The sequence below is a fragment of the Aristolochia californica genome, unplaced genomic scaffold (genome assembly GCF_029961685.1).
Source record: "Aristolochia californica isolate CCGP_79_NKW_82.1479 unplaced genomic scaffold, dmAriCali1.0.hap1 SCAF_14, whole genome shotgun sequence".
Classification (NCBI taxonomy): Eukaryota; Viridiplantae; Streptophyta; class Magnoliopsida; order Piperales; family Aristolochiaceae; genus Aristolochia; species Aristolochia californica.
In genome coordinates, this window is record NW_027181815.1 from 25534160 (window position 1) to 25547463 (window position 13304).

At 36.7% G+C, this 13304-nt stretch overlaps 1 protein-coding gene across 1 annotated transcript; it reads right to left on the reverse strand.

The window, feature by feature from the left end:
* Positions 1-8844: 8844 nt before the first annotated feature.
* LOC137949602 (probable inositol oxygenase) lies at positions 8845-11834 on the reverse strand. Its single transcript, XM_068795695.1, has 11 exons — positions 11777-11834; positions 11551-11683; positions 11377-11458; positions 11099-11303; positions 10907-10966; positions 10758-10810; positions 10244-10366; positions 10093-10162; positions 9448-9526; positions 9192-9273; positions 8845-9102 (listed from the first exon to the last, which is right to left on the reverse strand). Exons 1-11 carry the CDS (start codon positions 11787-11789, stop codon positions 9076-9078), a joined length of 927 nt encoding a protein of 308 aa, XP_068651796.1. The 5' UTR covers positions 11790-11834; the 3' UTR covers positions 8845-9075.
* Positions 11835-13304: the final 1470 nt, after the last annotated feature.

Sequence of the window (13304 nt, forward strand, 5' to 3'; positions counted from 1 at the left end):
CTTTTATGATGATCCTATCCCAAACACCCCTACACAGTTAGAAAATCATGAAATTACAAATGTTGATACTACTTCTTCGTCCCCGCATACCTTCACCCAATCCCATGCCCCCCCTCCCACTCGTCGCCTCTCTACTAGACCAATTAAGCGACCCATCTTCCTTCAGAATTTTCATGTGGAAGTGACCCTACCGTCATGACCTGAACAGTCATTTGCCTCCATCATGGTCACCACATCAGGTACACCTTATGTGCTCTTTCAAGTTCTTTTTTATGCCCGGTTATCTACCATTCATAAATTTTTTACTAATTCATTAACTATTACCAAAGAACCAACTAGTTTCTTACAGACCATGAAGGATCCTAAATGGCGCTAAGCCATGCATTATGAAGTTCAAGCACTACAAGCCAACCACACGTGGACACTCATCTATCTTTAAATAGCAAGAAACCCATTGGATGTAAATGGGTATACAAAGTAAAGCTCAAATATGATGGCACTATCGAGTGTTACAAAGCTCGCTTAGTCGCCAAAGGATACAACCAGGTTGAAGAACTCGATTATCAAGAGACGTTCGCCCCCATTGCCAAGATGGTTATTGTACGTGTTCTACTGAGTGTTTCCGCTATTCAAGGATGACATCTTCACAAACTCGATGTTAACAATCCATTCTTACATGGTGATCTTGATGAAGATGTATACATGTCCCTACCTCCCGGTTTTGGACAAAAGGGGGAGACTCGCATGTGCAAACTCAACAAGTCCCTATATGGATTGAAACAGACTTCGAGACAACGATTTTTGAAGTTTTCCACAGCCCTCAAGACTGTTGGGTTTCATTAGTCAAAGGTAAATTATTCTTTATTAACCCAATCCCACAAAGGCAGTTTTACAACAAAACTTATGTATGTTGATGATGTGGTTTTGGCAGGTAACAATCTGTAACAAATTGAAGATGTGAAATTGTTAATTTCAAGACTCCATGGATTTAGGTCATGGAGAAAAAGAGAGGACTCATTGAGAGAAAACAAGAGGAAAAAGAGGTTATGGACTTATATCCTAACCCTTACCCTGAAGCTCAATTTATAGATTAATCAAACTACAGTATTAAAATTATGCCCTTGGAACTTAACCTAATTACATCCATCATGATTATCCAAATCTACATAAATCAAGGGAAGATAAATCAATTACATTAATCTAGGAATATTTGCTAAATCTTCCAACTCATGTGATAAGGATTCCAACTCGTGTGATGACTCATCATGCCACCTCACATGATCATGGTGGGTCCATATCTTGTGGGCTTGGGCCCATCTTCCAACACTCTTGGATATGTGGGTCTTCCTTAGTCATGTGGGCTTGGGACCATCTTCCAACACTCCCCCTCAAGTTGAGGATGAGAGAACATCATGAACTCCTAGCTTGCGAAAATGGTGTATAGAATCTTCTCATATAAACTGGCAATCCTCCATATCTTCCAACACTCCCCCTCATGCTGGTGATCTCTTCCATTAGGCCTAGCTAGCTAAGATAAGTGAGAGTAAAATAACTCCAAATCGTATGGCATTGCTCCATACTCTAGTCATAACCTATCCTGGATGTAGGGCACACTCCTCTCTTCTGCAGGTAGTAGGTACCCAATGCTCATAAGTGTAATAAAACTCTTCCACCATCTCGTCTAAACCCTAGACACCGACTCTCAAGTGGTTGGAGTAATAAATGCCAATTAAGGGGGAGTAACGGGTAATTACCCAAAAGATAATATTCTGGGGCCACCTTGGCTTTCGTCATCCATCTGAATAGCCAATGCTGATAAAAATCTATAATTGAGAAGTCCATCTTCAATAATAATGTCACATCCAAGAGATACAATAGCAACAGCTAAAATGGGCCTGGGCCCAATAACACATACCAAATAATAAAAATTCTTGTACAATGACCCATGAAATAATCCGATGCAAGTATCTGCACCAAATAATATGTTGACCAAGGAATATGTTACGAATATCTCAAAATAATAATCCAGCCAGAGAAGAATCAAGTTGCACAAAATCACATAGTAGACCAATATAGCCGAGTCGCGAAAGAAATATGTATAGAACTCGGGATCCGGACTAGTATAACCGATGTAGAAAACAAGTGGTCTGAGTCAAGTTGATCCAGACCGAGTTGACCCAGAGCTGGTTGAACGAGTTGACTCGACATAACATAGGCTGAGCTCAAGTCGGCATCATCGCTGGGTTAACTCGGCTCGGTGCTGGTTGGGTTAGAATAGGCGTGGCCCAATGCTGGATCAAATTTTCAATTTTCTTAACTTAGGAAAATTTTAATTAATCTGTCGTCATCTTCCTCACGATACCGAACAGAGCAGCAGTTCAAAACTTTTTTCCGGATTTTGGACTCTCTAAAAGGAAACGAAAACTGGAAAGTCGTGATCCAACAGCTTCATTCCAGAAACAAGTGGAGAGTAAGAAGGCCATAAAAGATTTTTTGAGAACTTTTCGAATGAAAATCAATCCAGTAGAGAGTTTTCAAAATGGCAGCGACTGTAGGAAATTTGAAATCTGTGAAACTTTTTGAAAAACAATAATGCAGAACAGAGGAGTTTTCGAAAAGAAACGCAATGGATCTGGTGCAAGGAGAGGAGCCAGCATGGAGCAGCACAGAAGATCAATCCCAGTATCTGAAAACTTCTCATGCCAGTGAAGGACAGTGAGATTGACGTTGTGTTTCTGTGATTTAGGCTGATCAATACCGTCGAAGAAAATCAACGAGAGATCAACGTAATAACTTATGAGGATTAATATGGAATGATAGAACACTTATCGAGTAGAGACTTCCGCTTGATGACAATGGTGCCAAAGATATATTTCCAAAGGAGAGCGTCTTCAGAAGGCAGCAGTAGTAAAGGATGTAAGACGGTTCACAATCCGTCACCTAGACGGTTACCGATCCGTCACTTAAGCGACCCATCCGTCTGACAGTTTTTCACTAATGGTGGTCGCCGGTTACGACCTTCAGTTTTCCGTCGTTTGGTGGTCTCCTTTGATGGAGAGGAACCTATAATTGGGGTCTGATCTAGCAGAGGCATGTTTGACTGTTGCCATCGACGAGCCTCTATGATAGACGAGACGTTCTGTTCGCCGGAGATGATAGCCGAGAAGCTCTGTTTGCCGGAAGTTGACGCCATGTAAGGATGTACGATTTTGGTTTGAATTTCATATATATGGTTTCGAAATTCTAGTTAAAGTATTCCTACAAAGGAAACTTTCCTACATCAACAACAATGCTAGATAATAGGTTGGGTTCGTGATTAACTTGGAATGAATCTGACATCCAGACTGGATGAAAGAACACTAAAAGAGCATCAAAGATAATCATGATAAATATATTGTATCAATGTATAATTCAATCAATCAACAACGATGCCAACCAGTAGAGCAATCAACGTGGTGCAGCGGGGTGATCATGCGACAACAGAATCACCGGACTGAGTCAGACAATATGGATCAATATGGGTGTCAAATATAGAAAACTTCCTGGAAGACTTCCGTAGAATACGAGCCAAATCTTTCAAATACTTTGTTGCTTATATAAGATAGACTGGGATTGTATGAAGAAACAGTAGCAACGTGCTTTCTGGGGAAGATCCAGTTGCACCCAGTGATCAAATTCTCGACAGCAGCGAGAACAGCTTGCAATGAAGTGATTCCCGTCATTCAGGCCGGTCATTATTCTCTTTTGCTGTTGTGCCAAAGAAGTAGAGAATCAGTAGCTTTTCTCTGGGGTTATTTCTCTGCTATCCCCCACTAGACTAGAAGTTTGCATGCCTATTAATTTGTGCTCATTGTGGTTGCTGATAAACACCAGCCAGCAAGCCCACCATTTCAATAGCTCCTGCCATAGTATGTGATTTGGCAGGTAGATCTGTTTTCAGGGTCTCAACGTATACAATACACGATCGTAGCCCAATAGAGATAATAGGTAATGGTAGAATAATTCTGGGCAGCAGTAGAAAGTGACGAACAAAATAAAAAATGAAGTTCCAGTAACTAAGAAAAATTAACCATTAATATGAGAAATAAAAAATAAAAAATAGGTTTTTGGAATCCTGAAAAACCATACCTAAGAGTCCTGAAAATCAATGCTCTGATACTATATTGATTTTCAGGACTCCATGGATTTAGGGTCATGCAGAAAAAAAAAAAAAAAAAGAGGGACTCATTGAGAGAAAACAAGAGGAAGAAAAAGTTATGGACTTATACCCTAACCCTTCCCCTGAAACTCAATTTATAGATTAATCAAACTATAGTATTACAATTATGCCCCGAAAACTTAACCAATTATATCAAGCAAGATTATCCAACATAAATCAAGGGAAGATCAATCAATTACATTAATCTAGGAAGATTTGTGAAATCTTCCAATTCATGTGATAAGGATTCCAGCTCGTGTGATGACTCATCATGTTATCTCATGTGATCATGGTGGGTCCCACCCGCCCGTGTGATCATGGTAGGTCCATATCTTATGGGTTTGGGCCCATCTTCCAATAGAAACAATTGTTATCCAAACAGATTAAACTTAAGGATCTTGGTTAACTCAAATACTTCTTGGGCATTGAAGTAGCAAAGTCTTCCAAGAGGATTTCTCTCTCCCAAAGGAAATATGCCATGAAGATATTAGAAGATGTTAGATTTCTAGGAGCGAAACCTACAAGGTTCCTAATGTAACAAAACTTGACTATTACACAATCCGATGGCAAACTCCTTAATGATCCTTCATCATACAGGCGTCTTGTGGGAAGATTGATCTACTTAACCGTTACTAGACCAGATCTAGTTTACGTCGTCCATGTTCTAAACCAAATTATGGAAAAACCACATACACCACATCTGGAGGCTGCACATAGAATCCTTTGATACCTAAAACAAACTCCAGGACAGTGTATTCTATTACCCTCCACAAGCACACTTTAATTAAATGCATTATGTAATGCAAATTGTGCTCGTTGTAGGGATACAAATAGGTCAGTAACAGTTAGACAATCACCCACTTCTGGGAAAACAAAAAAGCAAACAACGGTGGCTCAATCAACTGGCGAGGCAGAGTATCGTTCTATGGCTACTACATGTTGTGAAATTACCTAGTTGAAGAACATTTTGAAGGATTTGGAAATCAGACATACTCAGCCAATCATGTTGTATTGTGACAACCAAGCTACTCTACACATCGCCTCAAATCCGGTTTTTCATGAGTGAACCAAGCACATCGAAATTGATTGTCACTTAGTTCGTGAAAAGATTCAAGCAAGGATCATTACGACAGCCCATATACGAATATACGACCAAACTGCTGACTTATTCACTAAGGCGTTGAGTTCGTTCCAATTTGAAACATTACTCGACAAGTTGGGTATTATTAACATACACTCTAACTTGAGGGGGAGTGTTGAAGATAGCATTAAATCTTGGAAGATCGATCAAAGATCAATTGAAGATAAACATCCATCGAAGATTAGTTGAAGATAAACATCAATGTTGATTTTATTTGATTTCCATATGTGTATAAATATGTAATCATTATACATAATAATATCATCATAAAATATGAATTTTATCAAATGGGTCCACTATAGTTACCATTACCCTTCTTTTTTTTTTTTGCTAGATATATTTTTTACCATATTTCTTGGCCAATGTATCCTTGTGCCAACAACCATTGTTAGCATGATCTATTTTACCTCAATGTGAGCAAGTAACCAACTTGTTTCTAGTGGTGCTACCCATATTCTCGTGGCTCCTGGAGCCTTTAGGAGAAACTCTTGTGCCTTAGGGTACACTTGCACCATTTCTTGAGGTGCTTGCATTTTCAAAACCAACTTCTTTTTCCTTTTGAGTCTATATAGATGCAATCCTTTTACTTTTAGAGCTAATAACTGATTATACATTATACATAGAGGATGTAGGAATATATTCAACATCAATGACATAAATGACATAAGACGAGCTAGGTTTGACAAAATAATAGTTCAAATTTCCTAAGCTTACAATTTTGTCATATCCCAGGCTACTCATATCTTGAGCTACCTTATGAGATTAGAACAATGTCTATAATTTTCCTTGATTCAAAGAAAACATTTCATAGTCTCTCTTTAAATAATCTCTCTTTTTCAAGAGAGACATATTTGGCTTTCAATGCTCAATGCTCGTCATGACTAATGCAACTATCATGTGATTCTCTAACTTCTACATGCACCTCATTACACAGTCCATTTTTTATGCACTTTAGCCAATTCCTCATGCTCATCAATGAAGGTTTTTATGTTATGGTCCTGGGGTTAAGTACTTATGCCTTCCGCTCCTAACAGGTCGGTCTTTTGGATAGTATTGACTAGGTGTTTAACATTTGGTATCAGAGCGGGCTCCCACATCGTAAGTTCGAATCCCCGAGAGGAGTCCCGGCACGGGCGATCGTGAATCCCGGACGCGGGTGCCGTAAGGGATTATGGGATCCTGACCCGGCCCCTGTCGGTAAGTATTAAGCCGTCGTGGACGTCGGCTCGCGAAAGTGGGGTGTGATGTTATGGTCCTGGGGTTAAGTACCTATGCCTTCCGCTCGTAACTGGCCAGTCTTTTGGGTAGTATTGGCTAGGTGCTTAACACTTTAACCTCAAGACCACCTCATTGTGGATGACATTCAATACCACATTGTCAGTCTTTTTAATTGAGTAATTTCAAGAAGATACTCATACTTCACAATGATTTTATTCTCATCAAGATCATATGATTGTGTTTAGAACATACTTCTTTTCACTGCCCATGAGTGTCATGTTTGTCACTTCCTCCCCAAGGCTTCTTCTTCACTTGCCAAGAAAGAGCAACTTTATCCCAAGTTTCTAATCTTGATGCTTTCTTTTTCATTTATTCCTTTGTTTTATTTTTCCTCTTTATTGAGTGGACAATCAACAAGGAAGTAGTCCTTTCTTCCACACTTGAAATATTTCCCATATTTATTTTTTTGTTTGATTAATAACTAATAGTATTGAGTGAAATCTTAAATTTATCATTTTAATTTTATGTGAATATCTAAATTAGATATTTACAGTACCATTTCCTAATAAATATTAAAATTTATCACTTCTAATTATATTTCGAATTTTATTAATAATATCTCTATACCATTGCCATAAAGTAACTTAGTGGGATAGTAATTTAGAATGGCTAATTTATTTGAATAATATTATAGAACTTGGTATTCATTTAGTATTTCTTAATGTAGTATCAGTATAATATTTTACTATTTAATAAGTTAATATTAGTTAATAAAAAACATAATATTAGTGTATAACACATTATAATATTTATTATTCATCATTCATATTAATAAAAAATATAGGGATATGAATAAATTGAACACTAAACAAGGAATTTAATATCATAGTGGGTTATAGGGTCTAAATAGGCAAGAACTACATAATTGTGTCATTTTGAATAATAAAAATAAAAATAACAAAATAAATAACTAAAAAAATGAAGAGTTGCATTTGGATGAAAATTGGAGTCAAATAATTGAAACTATTATATGGTCCATGACATAGATATCCATATCATGATCAACCTTCAAAGAGAAAACGAACATAAGAAAGGATTCCTGTAAACTTATGACTCGAAGAAAGACAAGTTTTTCCTATGCGATTAGAGAGTCAACGGTATTACTATTACCTTCATCTTGTCCTTCATATCCCATTATCAATAGCAATGAATATTGTCTAGTATTTAATATTTCTATATTAAACTAGTAATATCAATTTGATATTTTTTTGATTACTTAAAAATATAATATTTTTTTAATTTTAGTATTTTCTATTTAGAACAAATTAACTTGACTTACTTTATCATAATATCACTAATATTAAAAAAAAAAGTAAAAACCCATAACAAAAATACATAAAAAATCATGTTTAATAGTATTATTTTAATATTAAAATATTTTATAAAATACTAAGTTATAATGTAGTGAAGTAAACATAATAAGAGATAAAATTAAAAAAAAATTAAAAACTTATATATGACAAAAGGAAAATAAATGATTTTTCAGAAGATTAGATTACCTGACCCAGGTTCAACTGAAGCTTCATTTAACTCATATTTTTTAGGGTGAAACTCCTCTCAAATCTGGAAGTTTCAATTGAGTCTCATCAAGATATCTTACTATGGTGTACATATGGAGCTGAGCTATTGAGGTCCAAAAAATATCATTATTTTGCATCATCATTTGTTTAAAATAAAACACAAAAAAAGGACTCTCAAACAAACATTATAATTGGTTCGTCTCTCGATGACTCATTCTCCTCAAAGTTGCGACCCTCGGTGATGAAACCTATAAAAAAATAAGCAAAAATGAGGCAACACCCACCCCCCTAAAAAATTTAGCTCGACATTTGATCTCGTTTGGAAGATGTAAGTGAAAAAACTCTTGAGGGTCAAAATTTACGTATTCGATTGTATGGGTAACCTATAATCAAAGTCAAAATATTTTTAAAAAATTAATTTAATTTTTAAATATTTATTCGATTACATGGCAGGAAGATGTGGCATCCTACATGGAGGATGACGTGGTGGGTGACATGTTGTTAGATTCTTCAGGTGTTGTTGTGGCATGATGATGTGGCATCACATAAGTGGTCAAAGTTTACATGTCACATTTGACTGTACACATGTATAGTTGACTAGTCAAAGTTGGGTATTTATGATATTAAGTTGAAAAGTTGGTTATTTATGTTATTATTTAAAAAAAATTGAATAGTACAAATAAATTCCCAAAAAGAAATTGGTGATACATGGAAGCACAAGCACTTACTTCCTTTATTCATTTACATTACTGAAGCAGTACATACTTATTCTTTAACAATAGGTGCAGAAGAAAATAAAGCAATGGCAACGAGCCACCACCCAAGTTTATTCCTCAAGATCACGAAACCTGAAAAGGGGCTGCAACAGAGAATTCAAGGGGATTCTGCAGCTTTGAATGAGAAAATGAATTCACTTGGAACCTCCGAACGTGCATCATTCACCACCGGAGCTTCGGAGGGAAATACTACACGAGGAACAAAACTAGGGGGGTTCAGTGAGGAGAAATAGAGAGAGAAGGAAAATGGCAAGTTAAAAATTGTCAAAAGACCAAACCTTGTCTATGAGAGAAAGATAGTAAGGCTTCACTTCTTCTTGGTTGATCTTCACCCTGCCTTTACTATACAGGTCGTATTTGCTGCATCATTATGAAAAAATTGTGACGTAATAAGGGTCTTAGGGTGGAGGGCTTATTAAGGTAAGTTTCCTCTAATTCTTTATATGTGATTGAAAGAAACAAACTCTAATGCCAATATATAAACTAGCAGAAGAAGATATGAATCTGAGACTGAGGTTTGTAAGAGCCACTCACGCGAAGATCTGGAGCCACTTAAGCATCTCCTTGTCCTTGTCATCCATCAAATAGGTGTATGCTCCATGGCTATACAGGGCTGCAAAGTCCAAACTATGAAGTTATACTAAGCATTAACTGAAGGCGCCCATTAAAAAATTTTCCAACTGACTGTTGAAGAACATGGGAACTACTGCTCTATCAATCAGGTGGGAGTACAAATGGGACTTCTAGGGTACGTTTGGCTCCCCTAAAAAAGAAAAGAAAAGAAACAAAAATGAGAATTTGACTATTATTATTCCCAAAAATAGTTAATAAAATTAAGATAATGATCAAATTCTCGTTTTTACTAACTAATTTTGGGAATAATAATAGTCAAATTCACATATTCTTTTCTTTTCTTTTATTTTCTTTTCCATGGAGTTCTAAACAGACCCCTAAGAGGGAGTATGAAAGAAACCAATCAGGTGACGGAACACGATATATTAGAGGGATTTGGGTCCACTACCGAGAACTGGCAGGTGGATAGGAACACTAAAAGCAGCTTCAGTTGATCAGCCAAAACCTAAAGGCAGACTCAAGAGTACTTGAATCGAGTCAAAATGAATTGTTTTGTACATGCAAAGGAAAGGGAGATGAATCGAGTCAAAATGACAAGGAAAGTACATGCAAAGGAGTGGAATCTGATAATGTAGAGGGCCACAGGAGGTAGAGTTGTTTTGTTCTCCTTTGCAACCTGTAAAATTAAGTAACAAAATGGTAAGTTAACTTGGATCCAGACCAAACCAGTCAAGACTGAATCAGGATTCAATTTTACCAGATACATATACTCGTCATGGCCCCATGTCATAGTAACATTCTCGAGTCCACAATTTTCCTTGTAGATTCCAATTTTCGTCGAATAAACCGGGTTGCTACTATCTGGGTTTTCTTCCAAATACTGCCACCATTCACCCACAACACGTTAAACATAATTTTACTAAAAAATTGCTACGATTTCCTCTTGGCCTGTGTATGATCGTAATGGATGGAATCAAGGTTGTTCATTCGTATGAGATCGAATTAATATGAATGAAAGGCTCAAATTTCTGCTCATATTGAAAGAATATTTTAGGTTCAAAGCTAAGAATACTAAGGGTCTGTTTGGAACCCCTATAACAGAAAAGAAAATAAAAATTTGACCATTATTATTCCCAAAAATAGTTAGTGAAAACGAGGTAACGATCTCCTTTTTACTTTACCTCGTTTTCACTAACTATTTGTTAGAATAATAATGGTCAAATTCTCATTTTCTTTTCTTTTGTTTTGTTTTCGAGACATCACTTTGTTACCTTACGGTGCACAACAGAAGCGTCGAAAGCACAACCAAGTGGGAATGTATCACCTTCAGAAAGATAAAGATAAAGAAGATTACATTAATACAATTCTTGATTGATGCATTCTTCTTGGATGTTTAATAAGAGAGGCATCGAAATCTTACCAACTACACACCATTGAGGCTCCCCACCAAATTTTGGATGCAGCAGAACCTTTCCCAGATCTGAATCCGCTAAAAAAACAGTTAGAAATTAAAATAATTTGGAATTATCATAAAAAATTTGAAAAACGGCTCTAATCAAAATTTACTGGGTTTTTACTTGAAATGCATGCATGAGAGAACGAGAGAAATGACCGTGGATGAATGCAGTGAGATGAAGCCAGTCCGCATCCGGATAGTCTTTACGAATTGCTTCCGCAGTCTGAAGAAGGTGTTCGATCTGTGGCTCGTCCAAATCCGGATCGCTCTCGTCAATGAATTGGTTGAGGAGCTCGCAACATTCCCAGATGCTCATTTCGGCTCTGTTCAGCTTACAGTACTCTCCCTTCTTCCTCGTCGCCTGCACAATCCATTTTTTCCCATTTCAACTTCGGTAGTAGAGCCATTGCTTATATATATGCAAAGAGAATTACCAGTTCGTAAGTCTGGTTCATGTGATGCTTCCTGTAAAACTCATCCACGATCGCTTTCCTCTCGCTCTCCTTGAGATAATCCCTATAAAGTACTCGACAAGAAGACAAATGTGTGATCTGATTCGAAACCAAATCGTCACTGCAGCAGTAGAGAATTAATGAAGAGGAACGAACCTGAAGGAATTGCCAAATGCATTGCTGTCCGGGACGACGAATCCTCCGTTAAGCTTCAAGCTTCCATTGTAATTTTCCTCTTCTCTGCCTGCAGCTTCTGTAGCAGAGCCATTGCAAGAAACAAGAACTACCTCTGCAGAACGATTGAGTACACGCTCAGAAAATGGGTTCAAGCAAGTAAAGTAACCCGGGGAAACATTAGAAGAATAAGCTTAGAGAACATTACCCGGAACAGTCATGGTGGAAATAGAAGAATATGATTACAGAAACAGAGAGCAATGAGGATTGATGGAGTGAAGGAGGAGACCCTTTTTATAGAGGAGTTTGGATAACTCGAAATTCAACAGAAACGGAAAAAAAAATGAGGAAAAAACAATTACGGTAAGTTATGGGGAAGCACAGAGATCATCCAGCTCATGATCTGCTGAATGCTTATCGTTGAATACGTAACATGACAAATTTGATACGATATCGTCATTTTATATGATTATCGTCCACCATTTGTATATGATTGCGGGAAGAAGCTTCCGCAAATCAGCAACAGCCATTAGAAAGCAAATCTTGTGAAGAAACTAATGATAATAATTCCTTTTGAATAGGTACTGTTCATGGAAATCAGTGAGAGGGTAGTCAACATTGCAATGCTCGGATTTTTTTCATTTAAACATTTTGCAGGTTCCATGAACTCGGATTTCGATCATTTTTAATAGGACTTGTCAGTATTTTTTCTTTTGATCGGTATTGGAAATAATTGTTAATTTTAGTAGTTATATATATGTATATATACAAAGAGAGAGAGAGAGAGAGAGAGAGAGAGAGAGAGAGAGAGATGATCCAATCATTTGGTGTAAAACATGCGAAAAGTTATCTCAGTCATCCAATCATGATCAACTACTGAGATATCCGTTTCATGTTGCATACCAAATGGCTTTGTAAACTTTAAATTTAAAATTAGATGTATCATTCATGACTATGTTGATTAATCTTGAATTTTAGATTATGTAATCTTGTCATATTCTTGAAGAATAATTTTTTATAATTCAGTAATTCACTAGTGAGTAAATATCTATCTATCTATCGAATATGATAAAAATAAAAATTAATCATTTATATGGGTCCCAAATGCAATATGCATGGATTGCCTTGATTCTATATTGAGATACACAAGTGGTCAGAAAAAACCAAATGAAGCTAGAATCAACTATGGTTTTCGAAACAAAAATCCAAGAAACTCATTTGAAAGGAAAAAAGGGTCGAATCCCATAAAGGGAAGACATTATCTTTTTGGATAAGAATTTTCACATCAGGATCAGGTTTATCGATGACATGATCTGGTGAATCACTATCTATCGATCTCTCTATCGATATATATATACGGAGTATATATTAAATAATTTTTCTAACAATAAAAGTAATTTTGTAAAATTATTAACCTTAGTTTTCTATACATATTTATGGTGTCTACCCTTCATAAAACTCCAAGTGCATGGTGAATTCTTATTAAAGAAATGATATGGATAAGGAAAGAAAAAGATTGTTGTTCGCTTATCAGGGTAACTCCATCTTGTTGATAAGACCAGAGGAGGATTTCACAGAAGCGCCGCCGCAGAAGAGGTAAGATGATAACCGAAAGCTTCCGTAATCAATCAATCGCCATGGCTCAAAGCCTCTGGTCCTCTACGTTATCAGACTTTTCCTTCATCAATCATCCGCTCGCCTGGGATGACAACGGCTCCGAAAACGATCCCATCACC

Coding starts and splice junctions, on each gene's coding strand:
- LOC137949602 (XM_068795695.1), bottom strand. Junction 10,811..10,906: donor GCCTCAATGGTGTGTAGTTG/GTAAGATTTCGA, acceptor ATCTTTCTGAAG/GTGATACATTCCCACTTGGT. Junction 10,367..10,757: donor CTTCTGTTGTGCACCGTAAG/GTAACAAAGTGA, acceptor GAATGGTGGCAG/TATTTGGAAGAAAACCCAGA.